This window comes from Ostrinia furnacalis, unplaced genomic scaffold (genome assembly GCF_004193835.3).
Source record: "Ostrinia furnacalis isolate ACB-3 unplaced genomic scaffold, ASM419383v2 OfSCF2094, whole genome shotgun sequence".
NCBI lineage: Eukaryota > Metazoa > Arthropoda > Insecta > Lepidoptera > Crambidae > Ostrinia > Ostrinia furnacalis.
Window position 1 is genome coordinate 144,797 of NW_021132333.1, and position 25,251 is coordinate 170,047.

Genomic DNA, 25,251 nt, shown 5'->3' on the forward strand with positions numbered 1-25,251 from the left:
ACTTCGTAAGCCCAACGTGCGGGAACTCGCACTTTATACTGTGTGTACTGCCCCTTACGTAAGGGTGACTGGCCAGCACGTACTTCTCATTAAAGTAATGAGAGTGCGGACGGCGGAGGAATTAATTGCTCCACTATTATAGCTAGTGCGGTGACAGCTAGTGCTGTGCCAAGTTCGGTTTTTTTGGGAATTTACGGCTCGCGGTAGGATTTTGATTCTTTTGTGTGATTTTCTAGGCTTTACAGGAGTTGATTCTCTATTATTAGGTATATCTAGTACAGTAACAGCTAGAGATGTGCCAAGTTCGGTTTTTTTTTGAGAATTTACTGTTCGCGGTAGGTTTTTGATTCTTTTGTGTGATTTTCTAGGCTCTAGAGGAGTTGATTCTCGATTATAGCTAGTGCTGTGACTGTGCTAAGTCCGGTTTTTTTACTACTTGTGGTAGGCTGTATGGGTTTGATTCCTTTGTCTGGTTTTCAAGGCTTCATATCAGATTATTTTTTTGCGTAAAATTGGGTTTCTTAACGTCTTCGTCGTTCTTGGATACGTATTTTAATATCAACGTTCACACGAACATCCCGTTTGTAGTGTCCCGCAAAAAACGGTAATTCTTTAGTCCAGTTTTGCGGGGTCCTTTTCACTGGATAGCCTTGGAAACTAGCCTTACGTACGCCCGTATTAACAAACATATAAGGTCTCACAGTGTGCGTGGACGCACAGGGTGACAAATGAACTAATCATAGAGCTCTATTCAACGCTGTGCGTTCGATTTGCTGCTTCACTTATGTAAGCATCGTTTGTGAATACGGGTGTTATTCTATTATAGGTATTTCAATATTTCAGAACAAACCAAATGAATCATTTACAGACTACTTACTTAAGTGCTATATTCTGGAACACACGAACAATACATTACTTGCCTTAATTTATGTGATGTACCCAACGGGGTTCGAACCGGCACGTGCTGTCAGTGCGATGACAAAAAGCATCCATCACGAGCGTGCCATTACCGAGATGTTTTGCTTATGCGAACGTTATTATGATTGTAGCTAAACGAAGAAAGACAGCCCATTCGATTTGTGTGAGGTTAACATAATAATAATATATCACTCCAAAAGGCAGTTATCCTGAACACCTGTAGAATAGTCAGAAAATTTTTGCAAGTTCACGAAACCCCTAGCCAATGAGGGTTTTCGCGAATGAAAAATCCGCCAGACGGCAATACGTAGACGTGAGTTCCAAATGCTGCATGATTGGTTATTTTTGACATGACATTGACAGATATGTCAAAATCCACCAATCAGCAGTCAGACCCCACATCCACGTCCCGCCATCTAGAGGATCTTTCATTCGCGAAAACCCTCATTAAGACAGCTACCACCAGCACAAACGCAGCAACATAATGATTTAAATTAGGTACGAATATTGAATCGGGATTGCACTTGGCTTAGGCCCGTGTTTTCCTCTGATACCAGCCATGAGCTGAGACACAAAAGTGTAAGCCGGAAATAATAATAACGCAACGTTCCTTTTTTTTTATGCTTGACATGGCAGGTATTTGACCGCAATCGCACCTGGTGTTAAGTGAGATGCAGTCTAGGATGGTTCGTTCGTTCGATCCAATGATTTCCACCGCTGGAGAAAAAGCCTCCCCCAAGGATTTCATAAACATAACAACATACAAAAAATACAGTGACTACCCTGTGTTGTCAAAAACTTATGTCTCATTATGAAAAGAATTATGTTTTGAAAAGTTACATGTGACAATTGCCCAGCCAAGTTCATTTAATCCTAGATCATGTAACTAAATGAGCGACTTAAAAAGTGACTTGTTTCATTTTGGTCCTTCGAGCCCGGTTTGAACAAGCAACCTGTCGATATATTGTGGCTGTTTAGTTTTTCCTGTAACAGCATACATGTTTTGCCTGCATCGCGTTATTATTGCTCGGTAGAGACAGCAACACGGAACCGATCGGGATCATTGTGATACACTTCCATTTTGCGGATTGTTATTTCAAAATGGCGACGGCAAGTGAAAGCTATTGCGTTTGTCATTTAGATGTTGGATGACTTGAAATAGTATGTTTATTTATTATGCAATGAAGACAACAGTTTTGTCGACTGGTATAGTCGGCGTCAAATATAAATCGTTTCGTTCACGAAGACGCGCCCCACCAATTTTTGGTCGAGGAAAGCGCGGGGTGCGAGGACTTTGATCCGAGCAATCCCAGCGTCATTATTGTAGTGTGCGTGTGCACTCATGGATGATATAGCGTGTACCAATAACACTCAAACATTAGCGGAAGAATGGTGGGGCGCGTCTTCGTGGATGAAACGATCTATAGTTAATGACACCCAAAGTAGCCAAAAAGATCGCAATACGTCTTTGTTACAATTGAAATAAGGTTGTGCAGTCAACTTTATAGCGACTTTGGGTATCACGAACTATTTGACGCTGACTCAAAGTCAAAGTCAAAATTTCTTTATTTGTTTAGACTAATAAATAGTTCTTACAAATCGTCATTTTGCTCTTAACTGTACCTATTGGTAGCTTCAATCAATTTAATATTGAATAAATTATTCAATTTGATTTTTCATATCGACTACACAATGAAAGACATCGTAATATTGAACATCGAATCAAAAAGTAACTTACAATAAGTCGAATCGAAAAAACATTAATATTTCTTTGGCCAGGCAATATTCTACTATAATAAAAACAAAATTCATATTTTGCGAAGCAAATAATATAATAGATTCTACTTCAGTGAATTGAGTATTAATTTATTGACTATTATATTGAGAACTTACTGAGGGCATTGATTCATGAAGGCTTGTATTGAAACGCGGTCAAAACTGGAAACTACTTGTTGTATCGATATCGAAATAAATGGAACGAAATACAATAGGTATTGTAAATAGAAGAAGAAAGACGCCCGTATTTACAAACATCATAAAGGTAGCAGGGAAGCGCTGGACGCAGGCCGCTACCAATCGATCAACATGGAAAGCATTGGGGGAGGCCTATGTTCAGCAGTGGACGTCCTATGGCTGAAATGTTGATGATGATGATGATGAATCACAAACATTACTATGAGGTCTCACAGTGCGCGTGGACGCACAGGGTGATACGAACCAATCACAGAGCTCTATTCAACGCTGTGCGTTCGATTTGCTGCTTCACTTAAGTAAGCATCGTTTCTGAATATGGCCGTAAGATAACACTGTATTGTAAGGGCTTGTTCCTACGGCAATCCAGTTTCAGATCCTGCTTTACCGATCCTGGATATTCGTGTGAACACACACGTGTGTTTGAAATTCGAATTACAGATTCGAATCGTTTTTGCGGGAAATTGAATAAAAAGTACCAGGGCGACATAACATAGGTGCGCTTCAAGGAATAGTTTAAGTGCGGTTTATTAGGTGCGCCTCAAAATGGGTGCGCTTCGAGGAATACCTCGTATTAACAACTACTATTATTTTATTTATTCGTAACTCAACGTTCTACCTTTTGCTCCTGGCTTCCTTCCCTTGTGTCCTCCCACACAGCCTTTGAAGCGAGTCCCCTTATCAATATCACATTTCTTACCAAAAGCTTTAACAAGAATTTTCATATTCATCCCTCACATGAGAAACGATGGGTTCTCTAAATATAAAAACTTTCATCTTTACTTTATTGTGATACTAGCTTTCCGCCCGCGGCTTCGCCCGCGTGGAATTTTGTCTGTCATAGAAAAACTTTATTGCGCGCGTTCCTGTTTCAAAAACTGGGATAAAAACAGCTATCCTATGTCCTTTTTCGGAACTCAAACTATCTCTTTGCCAAATTTCATCAAAATCGGTTCAGTGGTTTAGGCGTGAAAGCAAGACAGACAGACAGAAGTTACTTTCGCATTTATAATATTAGTATAGATAGTATAGGATTAAAAATAGGTTCAGAATTCTTGGTGCAAAACAATCTGTAGCTACAACAAAAATCTATAATCTGCCTAAATTCAACAGAGCTACTTTCATGTTCAAAGTAAAGTCATCATCATCATCATCATCATCACAGCCATAGGACGTCCACTGCTGAACATAGGCCTCCCCCAATGCTTTCCATGTTGCTAGGTTGGTAGCGGCCTGCGTCCAGCGCCTTCCTGCTACCTTTATGAGGTCGTCGGTCCACCTTGTGGGTGGACGTCACACGCTACTTTTTTCGGTACGCGGCCTCCACTCCAGAACCTTGCTGCCCGTCAGTTCTGCGTACTATGTGCCCTGCCCATAAAGTACTTACAGTAACTATAGTGTAAATGTGTCCTCAGTCACAGCGAAGTGTAAAAACACTAATTTATTAGTCAACAATATAGTCCAGGGGCCACACACCGCACGCCTCGCTCCACCCGGGCTGATACGATCGTACGTGACTTGAATATCACGTGACGTGAGCTGATATTGTAAGCGGTATTTATTGGGAATATATCCGGTGATTTCCGAACGTTAGTGTTGTATTGGACACGTCTTCAGCAGTTTGACCGTCCATTGGGGTGTGATTTTGGTATGCACACTTTATCACTCGTAAAATAGCCGTCCCTTTTCTAGATTTTATCTTGATAATGTAGGGTGTTTGAAGTAGGCTCTTCGTATATTACGTAGTATTACTTATTTTTTGTTTGAAACCTTTGTCTACGCCGTAGGTAAAGTGGTGAAGTGTAGTCTTTCAAATTATGATTTAAAACATATGAAAGCCTAAGACTTTTTTTTGCTTTTGTAAGATTTATACATAAAAATAAGTTCTATTTAGACCATTTTTTCAGAAACCTACAAAGAGCCAAAGCTTATCTAAAATATTTTTTGTATTTTATACTTACAGAACACTTAAACTATTGATTTAAAATCTGGTTTACTTTAAACTCTTTACTACCTTTCTTATATCTATCATCTTTAACCCNATATTAGCCAGTGCGTAGACGCCTGTCAACGGTCTGACATTTTGAATATTACTGTTAAATCTGTGCAGCCTGTAGCGATTCTATACTGTGTAACACAATCTGCAGTATTTGGTCTAAAGTTATATTAAAAAAACATTTAAAAATAGTTTTTGGTTTCTCCCCCATATTTTTGTTTTGGTCAACGTATCTCTAAATGCACAATGCCAAGAAAAGGGTTAAACAAAATTAACTAAACCCTCTCTCAAAACACTATAAAAATCTTGTAACACTACCCTCCAAACAACCCTAACGCCTTATTTACTCCCAATAATTAATATCATCATTTACTCAGCATAGTGGTTATACCTTCATAATTAAGCATGCCCATACAAACAGGACATGTCCCCAATTAACCGAACTAGGGTGGCGACGGTCATTATTTTAATTACTGGCTGGGTGTATGGCGTATGCTATACGAATTTTGTAGCGGGGCCCTTGTACTATGATTTGTGGAAAATTAATGCATTTCAAAAACGAATTGGTTCCATTTTTATAATTAGTGCAATATGCTATACTAGCGGCCGCCCGCGACTTCGTACGCGTGGATCCCGTTTTACCTTTACCCCCTTAGGAGTGGAGTTTCGTAAAATCCTTTCTTAACGATGCCTACGTCATAACATCTACCTGCATGCCAAATTTCAGCCCGATCCGTCCAGTGGTTTGGACTGTGCGTTGATAGATCTGGGGGCACGGCAGTGCCCCCACCAAGTCGAGCAAAAAAGCGGCACGGCCGTACCATCCTTTTCTCGAAGCAATTCAGGCCATTTTCGACCGCCTGTAACTTCGTTGTGGATAAAACTAGAAGGCTGAATTTTCATTAGCTATGCAGGCATTGTAAAGACACGGTATATTTAAAATTTCATTCAATTTGAACCAGTAGTTTAAGAATTATAACGGGTCAAAGTTACTTAATTTTGTCACTCACTGACTCACTGACTCACCGATCATCAAAATTCTAAGGCACTTCTAGCAGACCTAGAAGCTTCAAATTTGGAATATAAGTAGTGTTTGGTGTATGAATCAAGGAAAAACTAAAATATTTGGGGGCACGGTAGTGCAACCGCCAAGTCGAGTAAAATTTTTCAATTTCGGTCCAGTTTTCTAGATACATAACTGCTGTCTACAAAATACAAAAAGAAATGAGATCCCATCAAAAACAATACTTGTCAAAAAAACCAAGTCTCGCAACTCAGTTGTTCTACGGTAAAAAGTTGTGAGATCCATGTAATACCAAGTCCAGGCCAGGAAATCTTTAACGTTTTACATAAATATATTGACTTGGCCATCGCATGAAAACACGTGTAAATTAAATTATTTAGTGCGATGGCCAAGTCAATAATTTATGTAAAACGTTAAAGATTTCCTGGCCTGGACTTGGTATTACATGGATCTCACAACTTTTTACCGTAGAACAACTGAGTTGCGAGACTTGTTTTTTTTGACAAGTATTGTTTTTGATGGGATCACTATGTCAGTCAGTCAGTCAGTCACCTTTGAGTTATATTTAGATTGGTAAAATCAAAATCAAAATCAAAATTTTCTTTATTTGTTTAGACTAATTAAATTAGTTCTTGCAAATCGTCAAATGCTCTTAAGGAGCCTATACATGTCTCATTCTTTTTTTGCCCTACCAGCGCTTCGAGACAAACATTTGGCAAGTGCTGAGAAGAAGCGCCGCAACAAACTCAGCCACCACTGTCTGCCGTTTTAAAAATATATACTTACTTACTTACGTTGGTACTTAGCTCAGTCAGTGTTTGAGGTATGGGAGCGGCACGGGAGGAGGGTACCAGGCGTAGGGAATGTAGGTTAAATCCTCCATTTGTCATTGGGAAAAAGACACGGTCTTGCGCCTGTAGTGACTTGACTTGACTTAAGGTCCTATGTCCCCTAGATGGGGCAGAGGGCGTCCACAACAGTCCTCCGTCGCGTTCGGTCTTGAGCTTCGCGTTTGATCTCGCTCCAGGTCTTGCCGATTTTCTTCGCCTCGTCTGCCACAGTGCGGCGCCAAGTTTGCTTAGGGCGATTACGTTTCAAGTAGATACAAGTAGCCTATTGATGATAATGACAATGATTCTCTTGTTCCAGACCCTCCTTCAGCACCGATGATCACCGGATACATCCCAGGGACTACCCTCTCAGCTGGAACGGTCCAGAAGCTGTCCTGCATATCCTCGGGAGGGAATCCACTCGCCACCCTGACCTGGTTCAAGAACGACAAGAAGGTAAGTATTTTTGACCACGTAGTCCACTTAGAGCACCCGCACGAATAGCACCTGGCCTAATTCACTTAGAGCACCTATCGATATCGCCACAGATCACAGAAACTAAAGGGAGATGTGACAAGGGGGCGGGGCCGGTGTTGCAGCAATATGCCCAAAAACAGAACACAATTGCTGCAGACGTCATAATGTAAACAGTTTACATTGCTTGCGTAGTACTAAAGATTATTCAAACGTTGAGTACTGATACTGCAGTGGATAATGAGCACATATTTTGATTACTTTGTATGTGTCAATTTCTAATGCGACACTGAGTTTCGAACTCAGCGCATTAGTTGGCATCTCTCTATATCTCTATGAATATCGCTATTCGTGGATTCACATTTTTGTCCACGAGAGAGAAAAAACATCCTACTTTCTGCATAAGAAATCTGCAGGATATAAAATACCTTACAAGGTATTCCAAACTGCCCTTTTTCCCACCGAATAACTGTTAATAACTTAACTAAGTCTTATGGACCCTCCCTTAATAATTTCCTCAAGAAAATTTAAAACCTCCCATACAATAAAAACCCATTAAACTAAGAAAGATCCTCGCCGAGGTTTATGGTGTAGAAAATTTTATTTATGGAGGGACAGTTCGCTGACCGCCATTCTTATAAGGTTTTAAATTTAAGATGCGGCCTAGTTTAACTTTTTTCGGATATTGTTTATGTTGAATATTTTATTCAAAGAATAGAAATGACGTCAGTACTAAGCTAATTACTGTGTGCCTACCATGAGTTTACGTTAGGTGAGCTCGCTAACGAATACGTCAAAAAATTCTATGAAGATTTTATTTCTTGAAAGTAGCCGCTAGGGGCGCTGCACAATATGTCATACATTTAAATGTCATTTTTTTACGTAGTCGCTAGCGAGCACACCTAACGTAAACTCATGGTAGGCACACTGATCACAAATGACTGACGCCCGTATTCACAAACGATGCTTGCTTAAGTGAAGCCGCAAATAGAAACGCACAGCGTTGAATAAAGCTCTATGATTGGTTCGTGTGTGACCCTGTGCGTCCAAGCACATTGTGAGACCTCATAATAGTGTTTGTGAATACGGGCGTTAATCTATCAAATAATTAAAATAGACGTTAAATATTTTGGCGTTTTATTTTTCAAAAGCACAAAATTGTNAAATGTTCTCACATTTTAGTGCAGTAATTAAAAGCGTGTTTATAGTTTTTTAAACTATTAATTTTCTTTCAGATCCACTCAGTGACGAAAACCACTGACAAGTCGGTGTCAGCGGAGATATCAATCCTGACCAACGTGACTGACAACCAGGCGCAGTACCGCTGCGAAGCAACCAACAGCGCCACTGAGATACCGCTGTTTGAGACTGTCACGCTGAACGTTCACTGTGAGTCACATAAAGTAACTTTATCTAATTTTTTCTTTCGACTTTTAGGTATTTCTCCGAGGGTATGCCGACATTGCCGAGTTAGGCAAAGACGCCAGTTCCAGAGCATAGACAGGTTATTAAAAAAATCTGACTGAAGTACTTATAAGCCGGAAAAAATATTTTGATATCGCGAGCTAACTAGGAACAGTGCCATCTAGCATCTAGTTTCCAAAATGGAGATTAACATTTAACACTAAAAGCATATTCAAGGCGCTAACTCAAACAGTATTAACGGGACTATTCCCACCTCTCGTTCCCACCGCTGCAACTCCTGTGTAGCCAGGATTTACAGCTTGAGTGCGAAATGCGAATAAAAACCCTATCATAAAGGCCAAGTTTGTCCCGAGGGAAAGTTAAACTGTCATTGGACCCGTCAACGAAATTAATCAGAAGAACATAGGAGTTCGAAGTTAAGGTTTGATTTCTTTCCAAGACCTTTATGAAAACAGGTACACAGGTATCTAAGAATATGTCCTTCACTCTTTTCGTGGATGTCGTAAGAGGTAACTAAGGGAGAAATATGCGAACATCAGGCCTTCCCAACCCCTCTGGCCAAATCCTCCATTTGCCTCTGGTAAATTGGAGACGATTGTGTGTCTACAGTGGAGACTTATTTACCTGATGATTACGATGATAATGATGATGACAGGTCACTTAATGTGCAGCCAACAGCAGCCAACACCGCTCTTTGTCAGTAAATGGTGACAGAGAAAAGGCTTCTGTCAGTGTTATTTAACATCTCGATATTATGTAAAATTGTTATATTAGGCAATAGAAAAATATAAAATGAATGAGTAGGTAATTAATAACTTTCCGAAATAAACAAGGGAGCCGGTGATTTTTTTACCTTTTGCATACCTAATGATTTACATTGAACTCCGAAAGAAAATTAGCAAATTCATATTGCTTTGCTTAATTTAAATTTCTAATTACCAACCTGTAATTTCGGTTCTCACAAAATTCTGTTCGCTTTCATAATTCAAACTGTTAAGCGTCCCACGTAGGGTGGGGACTAATTAGTGTGGCTCTAAATATACTTTCCCAATAAAAAGAATTCAGGTTGCTTTTTAAAACAAAAGTACAGAAGCACAACTTGTTTTGTTGATTTAGTTTTAGTTTTTAGTTTCATTTTATTGCCAAGACAACATTTTAAATACTCACTGAACAGTTTTGTATTACCCACACTTAGGCTCAGTTGCACCATCTTATTTTAACCGTAATAATGACAATAACCGGTGCTTTTTGTATGGATTTTGACAGTTTTTTGACGATTGTCAAAGTTAAAGTAAGATGGTGCTTAATGTTATCTCATTTAAGTGACTGTATGGTTTTAATGAGAAAAATAAATATTATTTAAATCTTACATTTCACTTAATAAAATTTAATAGTTCATACTCGTTTCCTAGCCTTATACAGGGTGTTAGGTAAATGGGTATATGAGCCGACACTAGCCCATGTTAACATGGGCATATAAATGGTTTGGTGAAGTCAGAAAATTAATATCTTCATTTTAATTATTTTAATTATCATACAAAATAAATATTATAAAATCCGATTTGTATGAAAAATAAAATAATTAAAATGAAGATATACATTTTCTGACTTCAACATACCATTTATATGACCATGTTAACATGGGCTAGTGTCGGCTCATATACCCATTTACCTAACACCCTGTATAGTAGAGTGATATTCGTATACATAAACGGCCCTAAACTGGGCATAAATACTCTAATTCTTCATTTGAATATACATACCTACATCTTGTTCGGTATCAGTAAAAAATTAAGCTGTTTTTAAAAAGATAGGCACAGAAAATAGTGATACAACGTTAAGCCTTGTATACGTGGGACTCTTAACATAGGACTGGTTCAGTTAGCGGAATTTGGGTATTCAAAGGATATTTTCAAATGAACCTTTCTCTTGTGGGTATTTTATTTGTTTTAACAAGCTGTTTATTACATAACAGCCATTGATGTTAAATAGATAGTTACTAGGAAGATCCGTTTGTATTTATTTACTTTTAAACCGGCAGACAGTGGTGACTGAGTTTGTTGCGGCGTCTTTTTTCAGCACTTGCCAAATATTGGTCTCTAAGGGCTGGTAGGGCAAAAATATTGTGAGACATGTTTGATGACTGACATGACATGTCTTATTTACTATTTTTTATGCATAACAAGGCAGGTATTTGACCGCAATCGCACCTGGTGTTAAGTGAGATGCAGTCTAGGATGGTACATATCTACCCTGTAAGTGCCTATTCACTCTCGCCTTGAAAAGGCCCGGATTATAGTGTTCAGGAAAGACAGCAGCAGGCAGCGAGTTCCAATCCCTAGCTGTTCGCATTTTATAAGAGTTATTGAATAATTTTATTTCACGATTTTTAGGTAGGTACTACTTTAACAATCACCTAATAATAAAGTTATGATAGTTTTGACTTTGACTTGTTTTTGTACCATTGACCGTTATCTCTTTGAATTACCCTTCATTCTATTTATTGTCTTATGAATGCTATTCTAAATAATAATTTCGTCGAAACTAAAATTATTGACGGATTCATATCATTCCCAGAATGTATTGAATATGTTTTATTGTAGTTGATTGGAATTCTCGATACAATTTCAATAAATCTAGCCTTTTCACTTAGTTTGGTGCTGAAATTGTAATATAAATAGTTTGGCGTACTAATGTATTCCTGGAATACGTTTATTAGGCAAAAGTATTTGATGTACACAGATCATCAAATTGACTTGCTTGTCAATCTAACTAACTGCTGTCAAATAGTTATGCTATTGATTGGTCTCCGATAGATATCTAGCAGATCAAGTTACTGTTGCAAGCAAGGTTCAAATTCTTTATTGCTATTCCACATGTTAAATAGGATGATTAACATGGTGGACCGACGACATCATAAAGGTAGCAATTAAGCGCTGGACGCAGGCCGCTACCAATCGATCAACATGGAAAGCATTGGGGGAGGCCTATGTTCAGCAGTGGACGTCCTGTGGCTGAAATGATGATGATGATGATGATGAAATAATATAGGACAGTATGAACCCTGTCGGGCTCAATAAAATTAGAGGAAAGGGTGACACAGATTTATACTATTAGACTGTCTTTGAGGTACTCTTGGATAGTATTTAAGTATTTAAAAATAAATCTTACTCTGGGCTGTTTTTACGTTGAATGTAACAGAAATGATGAAATAGGTGTTACTTTGAAATATCAAACAAACTTAAGCTAAATATTTATCTTTTTGCTAAATATTTATTGCACCTCGTTCCATTGTACTCGTATTGCCTAACGCCGGTATTGACATACTATGCTTGCTTAAGTGAAGCAGCAAATCGAACGCACAGCTTTGAATAGAGCTCTGTGATTGGTTCGTGTGTCACCCTGTGCGTCCACGCGCACTGTGAGACCTCATAGTAATGTTTGTGAATACGATCGTGATTGACTACGTAAATCTAAAGATGAAACCGATTACTAAATTTATTTTTTCTTCAACAGTTGCACCAGAGACAGTGAAGGTGAGAGCAGTGCCGGAAGAGCTCAAGCCGGGAATCGAAGCGACTCTCTACTGCGACGCCGCATCCAGCAACCCACCCGCCACTCTGTCGTGGTGGCGCGACGGCATACCGGTTCAAGGTCAGTGTTTTACATATTCAAATGTCAAGCTAAGACCAAACAAATTATAGCTTAAAGCAGTACGAGTTGAAGCAATCAACACAAGCAAAGATTTCTTTAGATCATTTCATCCAAGAAGACGCGCCCCACCAATTTTTGGTCGAGGGAAGCGCGAGGTGCGGGGAGTTTGAGCCGAGCAATCCGAGCGTCATTATTGTAGTGTGTGTAGGATAATTTAGCGTGTACCGATAACACTCAATTATTAGCGAAATAATGGTGGGGCGCGTCTTCGTGGATGAAACGATCTATGTCAACGTGAAATTGTGAACTCCGTCAGTTTATAATATAACGCCTGAGAATACAAACTAACAGTGCGTTTCAAACTGCGTCAGATTATAAACCACAGAAAAACTGGCCATCTTACCTCCAACTACCAAAACATCAATACTTTTAACATCCATCAAACGTTGGTGTTTCTGCACACATAAATTAATGTGATGTAAAACTTAATGCATAACCCTATTTCGACAAACTTATCATTTATTAGTTTATAAGCCTTACCTATTACTCAAGATGCCAATACATAGGGAACAAAGGTACAAGTTTATTTCAAGACGAACAAGCTTTCGGTTAATGGAGTGTTAATTACAAAGCTCACTAGACACAATCGTGAAATTAAATACGTACTGACGTATGAGAAACCTCATCTAAGTAATTAGAAATTGTGACTAGGCCTCATCAAATTTTCATAAATTCGACTGAGAAATTAATTGAGATGATACATTTCGTAAGGTTTTAGAGTCCGTGCAGACTAGACTTTTAGTCGGCCGATAGTTCTGTTTCCAAATTGTATGAGGAATCGGCCGATACTAAATCGGTGTAATGTTCTCACTTCCATACATGCTCATACTGATTAACAGCCCGAACAAACTTCGGTGTCTTAAAGGCCCCCGTCGCTTCTGTTGAACGACTTGTCGTGCAGGGGAAGGTACGGGACTACGAGTATTCCCACCTCTCGTTCCCACCACTGCAACTCCTGTGTAGCCAGGATCTACAGCTTGACCACCATAAAAACCCAACCAATGAAGGTCAAGTTTGTCCCGGGGGAAAATTAAACTGTCAGCAGGGGAAGGTTGAGGGCACAAGAGCGCGCGGCAGGTCGCCCATGCACTGGACTGACCAGGTCAAATCGCACTCAATTGTCCACTCCACGAGTGCACAAGAAAGGCTGCAGTGTAGAAGGAATGGCGACGGATTGTGAGGCTTGCCACCGGACCTGGTGTGACGACCACGACCACTCTGGCAAGAGTGTAGCGACGAAGAAGAAGAGGCCCCCGTAGAATACAGTCTTTTTGGGCGCTTAGTCGGGCTGTTGATTAAAGTAAGCACAGTACACCGATTTGGTATTGGTCGATTGCTTGTACAAATTAGAAAACGGACAAATTATTGACCCAAAGTCTGTTGTCTACGAGGACCCTTAGAAGGCTTCTGATCTATCTTCAGGCACTATTGAATTTGACTTCAAAAATATTTATTTATTTTTACATTCTTTAGAATACAATGAAGCACCACATGTGATTTCAAAAGAATCACTTTATAAGATGAAAACACTGATTTTACAAATAAGTGAAATGATGGAATAAAAACTAAATTACTAGTGAACTTTACATTGTCTAAGGACTGAAAAACTGAAGTTTCTTAGAAATATTATTGAATTTTTTAGGATCGACCACCTCTAACTGTACTTAAAACATTGTCTTACACGCGCGTTGAATATTAGTTTAAAGTGACGTTTAGTATGGAATGCGTCATGAGTCTTGAATCACATGTAAACAAGCAAATAAATAATCCTTGACATTCCTCCATACAAAGACTACTAGCTTTCCGTCCGCGGCTTCGCCCGCGTGGAATTTTATCTGTCACAGAAAAACTTTATCGCGCGCGACCCTGTTTCAAACACCGGGATATCCTATGTCCTTTCCCGGGACTCAAACTATCTCTATGCCAAATTTCATCAAAATCGGTTCAGCGGTTTAGGCGTGAAAGCGAGACAGACAGACAGACAGAGTTGCTTTCGCATTTATAATATTAGTATAGATTTTGCTAGGGATGTGTAGAATAAATCTATAGTCTATTATCTGAGTAGTGTTGTAACATCATTATGTTATGTTACACTCATTAACAATTTTCTTTCTCTCAGGGTCTCCAATGCAACTGAAGAAGGGTCTTCACGGTGGAACGGTGTCCACAATAGACTTGAAACTGAACGTGACCAAGGAATTGAACGGAGCCGTCTATACTTGCCAGGCTATGAACGAAGCGCTTCAACGAAGCGTCCACGACGCCCTGAGTTTGAAAGTGCTTTGTAAGTATTTGTTAATTTGTTTTGTAGTTCAACTTTGTATTGTTAAGTAAGCAGATCAGACACTATCAGGAATAGCACACTTATGAAGCCACGATAGCCGAACGCGATAGAAACGAGGAACGCGGGTTCGAATCCCACCGCCGCTCGACTATTGCATGACCCACTCGTAACACAAGCATATTAAGCTTACCACGGGGGGCTAACGGGACTGTTAGTAATGTGTGCAATAAAAATTTACTAAGATTTAAAAAAATATATCGTAAAGGATCGTAACCGTATCAACTCAAAGCGGTTAGTATTATTTGTATGAACCTCCATACTGCAACGCACACTTATCCGCACCGTAACGTAAACGCCTCGCCTCGCAATTGACAGCGCAAGAAAGGCGATACGGTATTGATCCCTTTCCGAGTTTATATGTCTACTATGACCTTCAAACATCGCAAAAGTAAATAATAATAAATTAAGCTTATACCTCTATAGTGACTTAATGTTTTAGTTTATTAAGTTTGCTAATTGAATGTTTCTCGCAAATGCTGTTCAGATTAACTGATTAAAATTCATGCTGAGAGCACTTAGTAGCGATCGTATAAAGGCTAATGAATGTCTAGAATTAATTTAATTAATTAAAATTAGATTAAGCCTAATCAGTTTTGATTTGATTTGTTAATAACAAATAGACTTTACATGTTACTAAGGGTCATTAAATTACATGATCATACTACAAGACAATATTAGAATTACGCGTTGACGTTTCTAGGAGTGTCATAATAAATTTGTGAAAGACATCAAGACTTCCATCGTAAAATAAATTGTATGCTAACAAAATCCAGATAGGTAGTTCTTAATATATTTATTACTAGCTTTCCGCCCGCAGCTTCGCCCTCGTGGAATTTTTCGGTTTTTTATATAACCTATGACACTCAGCAATAATGTGGCTTTCTATTGGTGAAATAATTTTTAAAATCGGTTCAGTAGATCCCGAGATCCCCTTACAATTTAACAAATACCTATACAAACACACAAACTTTACCTCTTTAAAATATTAGTATAGATAATGCTGACTATAATGCTTATGTGAGATAGGTTAGTAGTACCTATTCACCATGAGCCACATTCCTATTTTGTGCTTCGTTACAGCTGAATGATATCCACTGCTGGACAAAGGCCTCCTCCAAGGATTTCGCATTCAGGCACCTACCGCGACCTACACCAGATCGTCGGTCCACCTAGTGGGAGGCCTGCCCACACTACGTCTTCAGCCTCATCTATTTTGTGCATGAGCAAAGAAACATCATTACATCATGTCTGAAATCTTGCCACAGACGCGCCAATCTTCGACGAGACGACCCCAGAAACGGCGGTAGGCGAAGAGAATGAACCTCTCATCATCATGCTGCGAGCTGACGGCAACCCTGGCAGCATCACGTACACCTGGACCAAAGACGGCCTGCCCATCACGCAGTCCTCGTATAGCAGCGGTAGTAAGTTTTTGTAGTTCTTTTTCTTTGACTTCAGCTTTTTTGCGTTGACCGAATAACTCTTTTTACTTTCTTCTTTCATTTTTCATTTTATTTTGTGTGGTGTACAATAAGGTGTTATCTATTTATCTAAATGTAAGCCCTTTTGTCCTGTGTAGTTGTTGTCTTTTAATTATGAGTACTTTCATTTTGTTATACCTAAACTTCCCTGACTACATTATATGTATGTACTTGCTATATTTATAGTTTTCAACTGACATTATTATATTTAAGCTTCATCACGCTAATTTAATTCATTGTCTATGTTTTATTTATGTTTTTAATAGATGTCGTCTTTTGAAATATTATCATTATTTATTTGTTCAGGTTTTTTTAATGAAATGACAAAAAGTACGGATCATCTAAATGAATACTGTCACTTAATAGCAACGAATTTACCCTTACTTTATTTAGAATTAGTTAAATTATTTACACAGAACTTATACTTTACCAAAGCCTTTCAAGATATTTTTCTCCCGTTACGTAATAAAACTTTTTCATTACATTAAAACCTGTAATCTTTATGACTATTAACTTTATTTACCTAGATGACATTGTCATAACTGGAGAAAATTTCCGAGAACATTCTAACCTGTTCGACTCATGAGAGAACGGCACTATTCCCACCTCTCGTTCCCACCGCTGCAACTCCTGTGTAGCCAGGATCTACAGCTTGATCGCCAAAAAAACTCAACCAGTGAAGGTCAAGTTTGTCCCGGGGGAAAGTTAAACTGTCATTGAATCCGCAACTAAATGTTATATGAAAAGTTTAATTTTATTTTTTTGTTTCGCAGACGATAGAATAATATCAGAAGGCAGTATGCTGAACATGACCCGCCTGTCGCGGGCTGATGCCGGCGTGTACACGTGTGAGGCCGTCAACTCGCAGGGGGCAGCTACCGTCAATATCACTGTGTCTGTGCATTGTGAGTACATTAATAGGCTAGTTTCCTAAAAAAAATTTTTTTGTCCGTCATGTTTAATATCAAAAAATATTGGACACATATATTTTTATTTGTCAATCTAACAAATAATTACATAGTTATGGTGCGTTGAAGTTCCGCACGACGTCACAACGTGCGGCATTTTTATGCACGCATTGACGTCACGGGCCTCTTCTTATGAACTTTGGCGCGCTTTATCTCTTTAAATTTTCATTAGTTTCAAAACTGAAAAATACGTGTAGAGTATTTTTTGATAAGTTAACTGACGGACTAATTAAAACTCTTGCTTTTTGACCCAGGAAACAGCCCTATTGTAGCCATTTTGTTATCGTGATGCTGAATAGATCTTTATTGGACACAAAGCAAAATACAGTTATAGTGTAAGAAACGCCACTTTTTTGTTTTGCCAAAAAGGACTAACTGTAACTACATAATAATATCCTGCCAGCTAAGTGAGTCTTTGAGCACAAATTTTCAGGAGGTGTCTAAGGCTGGCATGCTACGAGAACATGCTCACAAACAAATAGTTGTTTATTTATCTTACGTAAAATTTTATGTATCAAATTAAGATGTTTGTGGCTAGATTTGTTAAGAGTTTTATAGTCGTTTTGGTAATAAAGAATTGAAAAAAATTGAAGTCAGCTTGAATACTGAATATTCAACCAAATATCTTTCGTAAACAGATGCGGCCAGCATAAAAGCCACAGGCCAATCAGCGATACCGAACCAAAACGAAGACGCTGTTTTATCCTGCACAGCAACTGGCAACCCACTGAATTCAGAACACATCCGTTGGCAGCGCAAAAACTACGATATGTCTTCAAAAACTGTCATATTTGAGCCTAAGAATTCAACCAGCTATTTGACTATCCCGAAAGCGACGAGAGAAGACGTGGGGAATTTCCAGTGTATTGTGAATAATGGGGTGGGGAAAGAAACTAAGCAAGACGTCATGTTGGTTGTCAAGTTCAAGCCGGAGATAGATTCGACCCCGAATCTGATGAAGTCCGCGTCGAATGTGGGTCAAGTGGGCAGGTTGACTTGCAAGTAAGTATTATATGATTAAGTACCTACATTTTTTTCTAAGTCAAAAATAATTAATTCAGAATTTTTTTGAAGCATCACGTTCACGTGTCATGTAATTTTTTAAATCTTTCTTATATATTGTTTTGTGATATGGATACTTTTAAGATTTACAATGCAAAAAATATGTGAAAACATGTTCCCGTAACGACGGAGTGTTAAAAAAATTAAAAAGGGCATAGGTAGTAACAGTTAGGATTTGAAAACTTCAATTCAGAACTTTTGGTTGAATCTGGAGCATTTTAAAATTTAAATTTGAAACATTTGAAAATTTTAATTTGTAACATTTGAAAATTTTAATTTGGAACTTTTGAAAATTGTAATTTGGAACTTTAAAAAAATTTCGGAACAATCTATTTAATTTTGGAACATTTTAGATGCCAAGCCGCGCCACCCCCCAACTTCACGTGGTCCAAAAATGGCGCCAAGTTACCCGTCAACACGTCAACGAAATACTTTGCTGAGTTCCACAAGATCGACGCCATAACTTACACTTCTGTGCTTCTGATTAATGACGTCACGTCCTCCGATTACGGGTCTTATGAATGCGGGGCCAGGAACGATCTGGGCTTTGGTACTACTTCTGTGAAACTGGATATTACTAGTGCACCTGGTAAGATTTTCATTCATAGAGTAAGTAGTTTTATTTAAGAAAGTTTATTTTCTAGCAGCAACATATTTTTTTAGAATAAAAAAATCATTATGTTCCTTAAAGGCTTAAATTAGTTTTTTAACAATCACGTTTTGTGATTTTTGAAATAGAAAATAAGTACCAATAACCTTCTAAATACTTAAAAGTAAAATTAAAGAACTAATTTTATATTTTTCTCTATTAGTTTTTTTTTCTTTTTTTGCCATTTAAAATGTAATAAAAAACACTGCATTATAGGTACTGCACTATTATTATCTTTTTTTCTCTTTTACAATAACATCACTTTTCGCAGACCAAGTCATATCGCTCGCCGTCACAAACGTGACTCACAACTCTGTGACTTTGGAGTGGGTGCCTGGATTCGACGGCGGACTGAGACCATGGTACAGGATTCGATACCGGTAAGTACAATAATATGTTTCGTATAAAAATATTTGAAGAATAATAAAATCAACTTCATTTTGCACGTGTTAAAAATATTAAACATAGTACTTTTTTATATCCACATGGAATGTTATTTAAACTTCTTTAAAAATACTTAATTACATTGTTTTATCATAATGGACTGGAAATGAATGCTTTATTGCATTTACGTACTTCACCCCTGATCCTTTTTTATATGATTTAAAATAAAAAAAAACATCTGCAAAATCTATTTCTTTTTACAAACACTTACATAGTACAGTCAAAACTACTTGTTTATAATACTTTTTGAACAAAAACTGACTGTCGATCACATTTTTAGCAAAATCTACGACGATTCCTACAAATACGAAGACGTCAAGCCCAAAAACTCGACTACCTTCACGATTGGAGGCTTGGAGAGGAGCACGGACTACGTGTTTTCTGTGATGGCGATCAACAACATCGGACAGAGCAAATACAGGCCTGATGACACGAAAGTCACGACATTGAGTGAGTATAGTTTTATTATTAACTAGCTGACCCGGCGAACTTTGTTCCGCCTTAATGGCAATAAATAACGGGATAAAAAGTATCCTATGTCCTTCTCCTGGCTCTAAACTACCTCCCTGACAATTTTCAGCTAAATCGGTTCAGCCGTTCTTGAGTTATAACACGACTTTCTTTTATATATAAGATTGTATTTAGGATTTTACTGATAAAAAAATAAATTGGAATCAAATTCAATCAACAGTGTAAACAAGAAAAAAAACCAGAAAATTATGCAATCAAAATAAATTGTTGAAGCCACGATAGCCGAATGGTTAAGGGGTCGGACTGGCTGACTTGTGATCCGGGGAACGCGGGTTCGATTCCCGCAGCCGCTCGACTATTGTGGTGAGCTCACTCGTGATACAAGCATATTGAGCTTAGAACGAGGGGCTAACGGGAGTATTAGTAGGTAATTTGTGCAATAACAAATTGAAAAAAAAAACTGTTGCCTTGATTCACTTCAATATAAAAATGAATAAAAAATACTTGTATTGTCTTTCTATTTTAATGATCATAAAAAATATAGGTAATGAACTGTTTTTTCTTCAACCAAGAATAAAAAATTAAACTCATTCCTTACTTCCACGCAAAAGACATAATCCCAACATCAGTACAGTCGAGTTCAGAAGAGTACAACTCTTACAACGTGCCAGGTGTCTTCATCATCATAGGCACCATAGTCGGCACCGCTCTCATACTGCTCAATGTACTGCTGATAGGGTTCTGTCTTCACAGACGGACGAATAAGAGGATACGAGGTTTGCAGTTTGAAAATAAGCTTGGTTTGACGCTGGATAAATTAATAATAACAAAAAATATAAATAAACAACCAAAAACAAAAATATAAACAAAATAATTAAAATAAAGAAAGAAAAAAATAAAAATGAAGTTCATCCAACGTCAATAAAAGCATTTAAGTGTTGTATATGGATGTTATTTTATGTTCTGTGTCACAATTTGGTAGATAGAAGTTTTTTTACAAAAAAATTATTAGCTTTTCATTCACATTTATTGTGTTTTTTATGCATTTTTTTAGTAAAAAACTTCTTTTCACCAATTTTTATTTTCTTTTTCTGGTTTTTTTTTCTAAGTTTTTCTTTTCTTTTCTCCATCCTAGCATCACCCTCATCCGAAGTAGGCGAGTTGAACGTCATATCGACAGAATACGTCGAAACAGCTGACGTGTCCAAATCAGTAGTGGTGTACGTGTCAATAACTGGCGCTGTGCTAGTTCTGATAAACGCTGCCTTAGTCGCTTGCTTTGTATTGAAACGCCGCTCTAGAAGGCTGAAAGGTGAGATTTTTGTTGCTATTTTATAGATTACATTCTTTTTAATAAGATCTCAGACTAATTGAGAACTTGGAGAAATCTACTAAATCAGGTGACTCAACAATTTTTTTTGTACACTTCTCGGTAGATCAGTAGTTAAAACAGTTGAATTACAAAAGAAGAAAGTTACATTTATTACAATGGACATCACACAAATACAGGCAATTACATAGACATTACAGTGGCACATAATAATGTAAGAAGAAAAAAAAACTTTCTTGTCTTAGATTCAATTCTCACCTGAAGAAGTTGATTTTTCCAAGTTTGAAATGTGTCTATATTATTATTTTTTACAATTTTATAATCATTCATTACTATTTAGTCTCATGTTATTTTCTTTCAATTATTTACATGTCGTAGTAGTAATTGTTTGTCAATTAGTCTTGTTTACCTTATCATTTTTTTTTTCATATGTAAATGATTATTTCGTTATCGATGTAATTTGGACACTTATCAAAAAATACTCCTTTTGAATTTTTGTATTTCTGTAGACTTGATGACTTTTGTCAAGACCGTGGACCGTCTAAACTCTAAGGCTGGGTTGCAACATCTTACTTTAACTTTGAAAAACGTCAAAAATCTATCAAACTCTATACAACACCCACCGGTTATCGTTAAAGTTAGGTCAAAGTTAGGTGGTGCAACTCAGCTTAAGGTTGTGTTGCACCACCTAACTTTGCCTATAATGTAGCCAAAGCCTAAAATTAAAGTAAGCTGCCTAACCATCTTACTATAATTTTAACAAACGTCAAAAAACTGTCAAATTCCATACAAAAACCACCGGTTATCGTAAAGTTACGTGGTACAACTCAGCCTAAAAGATAAGTGTCCAACTTACAAAACACCACACAACACTAACTCCCACCCAATCTCCAGAACAAGCGGGCCAAGCGTCAAAGTCAGCCACCATAGAGATGTATGCACCATCGTCGTACAACGACACCATGACGGGAGAGACTCTGAGCTCCGTCTCCGAGAAGTCAGAGACGTATTCACAGGACGAAGATGATCGGCAGCCGCCTCCCATACCAGAGGTGCCGACGATGCCGAACCGGCATATGCTCAGCCAGGTAAGGAAACTTATNAACCTTACAACTCAATTTTAACCCACAACTACGAAGCTCTCGGCCTGTATCTCACCTGATGGTAAGTGAGTAAGCGACGATCAGGCCGAAGGTGGAAGCGAGCTTCACCCGGAATCCTCAACCACGGAGGAACTGGCTATCTTACCTCTAACTGCCGGAACACAACAATGCTGTTAACATTGTTGTTATGGCGACAGACTTAGGTAAGATGGTGGTAGCTAGCCAGGCGGACTTAGAACAAGCCCTACCACCAACCAAGCCGAACAGAAAAATCTGCCCTCTGCGTCTGAAGCAGGTGGTCTTACCACTAGACCATAGACGAGGCGAGAAAATCATCAGATTTTTTATTTTTTTGATATTCAACGTTGTTGAACGTATCTTTAGACAAGCTACAAACAACTCCAGTGTTTATTGCAATAACTTAATTGGGATTTTATAAAAAAAAATGCTTTGAGTTCAGTAAATCACAGAATTACATCCATAATTATTATCGTCAGACCATGAAAAAATATTTATTATGCTTGATTACAATTTTGTTGCACATTACAACACTATTCAATATTTTCACTAATTCGTTTCTTTTGTCCCCTAGCAGACCGACGCCTACCTCCTAGACGAGCAGGGACTCACCATCCCTCCTCCCCTCGACTACCCCCCGCCGAACTACGCGGTGTACGAAGGAGACCACGCGCGGACGCTGCCGCATCCTCACAGGCACAAAGATATTAGCGGACATAGCACGCTAGGACGAAGTGCAGGTGAGTTTTATTCTAATTATTATGAATTTAACCTATGTCAAATATTAATTCATTTAATTTGAAAGAAAGAAACATATTGCCATGGACATCACAAAAGACAAAACAGGTAAATAAAAAAAAAGCAAATAAGACAGAGGTGACACAAAACATACAATGGAAGAAAAAGTAAACTGAGCAGTGCCACCCTGTCGCACAGCGATGTTCATCGCAATGGGACCCCACTCAGCATATGCCGTGGCCCGTGGACCCCGGTGAAGAAGGCCACGACGCTGGTTTTCAGTGTGCCCCATAGCTTATAGCTATAGCATTTGCAAGTAGGTTTTTATAAAGCACTTTTACACGTCCCAGTAATAACTTTAACCTGACTGATTCGTGCTGAAAAGATCAAGATGATTTAGTTATGTGTAATTGTATTTATAGGTCACGCAACGAAAGTTGAGGCAAACAGGATACTCCTCACACTAGCGTAATGTTTGCATGTACAAAAACACACAACATGTTCAAGTTCAAATATCAAATATACTAGCTACCTTGCTCTTACTAAATATTACTTATAATGTGCGCAAACGAGACAGAAAGCGCTTGTCGGACTACGCAAAACGTCAGCGCAGCGGGCGTATACCAATACAAATCTTTGCTTGCGTTGATTGTCTCAACTCTCGCTGCGCGGTCTATAATGGGGATGTTGCCTGGGTCAAAAAGCAAGAGTTTTAATTAGTCCGTCAGTTAACTTATCAAAAAATACTCTACACGTATTTTTCACTTTTTCAAACTAGCTAATGAAAATTTAAAGAGATAAAGCGCCCCAAAGTTCATAAGAAGAGGCCCGTGACGTCAACGCTTGCTTAAAAATGCCGCACGTTGTGACGTCGTGCGCAACTTCAACGCACCATAACTATGTAATTATTTGTTAGATTGACAAATAAAAATATATGTGTCCAATATATTTTGATATTAAACATTACGGACTAAAAAAATTTTTTTAGGCAACTAGCCTATTTTCAACATACATTTTTATTACAAAAATCTTACATAATATTACAACACATCACAGTATAATAATATTTTTGCTTGTTACCTGTCACTTGTATTAAACTGAGCTATTTTCCCAGGCAAACAAAACTACGTGCCCGCACCCAGCCCGATGCCTCCACTCGACGGGTCCTATTACAACATGGCGTCGGATAGATACTTGTCGTACCCGCCACTTATTGGGGAATTCTTGCAACAGGTGAGTTATTTGGCCTTTGTCATTATTTTCTGTTGTATATGAGGGTCTCAGCCTTTTTCAAAATATGATGATAGCCTACAGGCTACGAACGGCCCGCACTGCCTTTTCCGGTACGTAGCCTACACTCCAGATCTAGAACCTAATAAAAATAATCAGGAAGGCGCTAGATGCAGGCCGCTACCAACCGGGCAGTGTGAAAATCATTGGGGAAGATCTATGTTCAACAGTGGACATCCTGTAACTGAAATGATGATGAAAAAAAGACACAGTTTGAGTTACCACCCTATTGTATAATCAGTGATTTGTATTTAATTTGACATAATTTGAGATGTGGAAATCATTGGGGAAGGCCTGTTTAGCAGTGGATGTCTTATAGCTGAAGTGATGATGAAAAAAGACACATTTTGAATTACCACCCGTTTGCGCTATCAGTGCGATTTGTTTCTAATTTGATATGATTTGTTTCTAATTCGATATGATTTGTTTCTAATTTGATATGATTTGTTTCTAATTTGATATGATTTGTTTCTAGTTTGATATGGTTTTTTTCTAATTCGATATGATTTGTTTCTAATTCGATATGATTTGTTACTAATTCGATATGATTTGTTTCTAATTTGATATGATTTGTTTCTAATGTGATATGATTTGTTTCTAATTTGATATGATTTGTTTCTAATTAGATATGATTTGTTTCAAATTTGATATGATTTGTTTCTAATTTGATATGATTTGTTACAGCAAGCGGGACGCACCCCCACCCCGCCGCAGCAGTATGGGGCCCAGCCTCTGCCAAAGCCTCACCTCATGAACGGAGGAGTGCCGGGAGGATCGCCCTCGCATATGGCCAGCCCGCCGCATAATTATGGTCTTGATGGTAAGAAGAAACTTACGCTATGAGGTCTTACAGTGCTCGTGGACGCACAGGGTCACACACGAAACCATCACAGAACTCTAATAGCATCGTTTGTAAATACAGGCGTCAGACTAGTAACTAAATTATAAATTAGACTACAAAGTTAAAAAATAGTACAGTAAATTTAAAACAGCTTTTTTTT

General features: G+C 38.2%; 1 protein-coding gene across 1 annotated transcript in view; it reads left to right on the forward strand.

The window, feature by feature from the left end:
• The window catches only part of LOC114354619 (nephrin-like), a 78,077-nt gene that overhangs the window by 46,618 nt on the left and 6,208 nt on the right, over nt 1–25,251 (forward strand). The window contains exons 5-19 of the mRNA XM_028307104.1: nt 7,059–7,195; nt 8,449–8,602; nt 12,155–12,292; nt 14,472–14,636; nt 15,962–16,120; nt 16,951–17,082; nt 17,784–18,147; nt 18,561–18,796; nt 19,128–19,236; nt 19,581–19,750; nt 20,907–21,083; nt 21,996–22,189; nt 22,797–22,962; nt 24,075–24,193; nt 24,935–25,070. Coding sequence (XP_028162905.1) covers nt 7,059–7,195; nt 8,449–8,602; nt 12,155–12,292; nt 14,472–14,636; nt 15,962–16,120; nt 16,951–17,082; nt 17,784–18,147; nt 18,561–18,796; nt 19,128–19,236; nt 19,581–19,750; nt 20,907–21,083; nt 21,996–22,189; nt 22,797–22,962; nt 24,075–24,193; nt 24,935–25,070 — 2,556 coding nt within the window. The remainder of the gene's footprint in view (nt 1–7,058; nt 7,196–8,448; nt 8,603–12,154; nt 12,293–14,471; nt 14,637–15,961; nt 16,121–16,950; nt 17,083–17,783; nt 18,148–18,560; nt 18,797–19,127; nt 19,237–19,580; nt 19,751–20,906; nt 21,084–21,995; nt 22,190–22,796; nt 22,963–24,074; nt 24,194–24,934; nt 25,071–25,251) is intronic.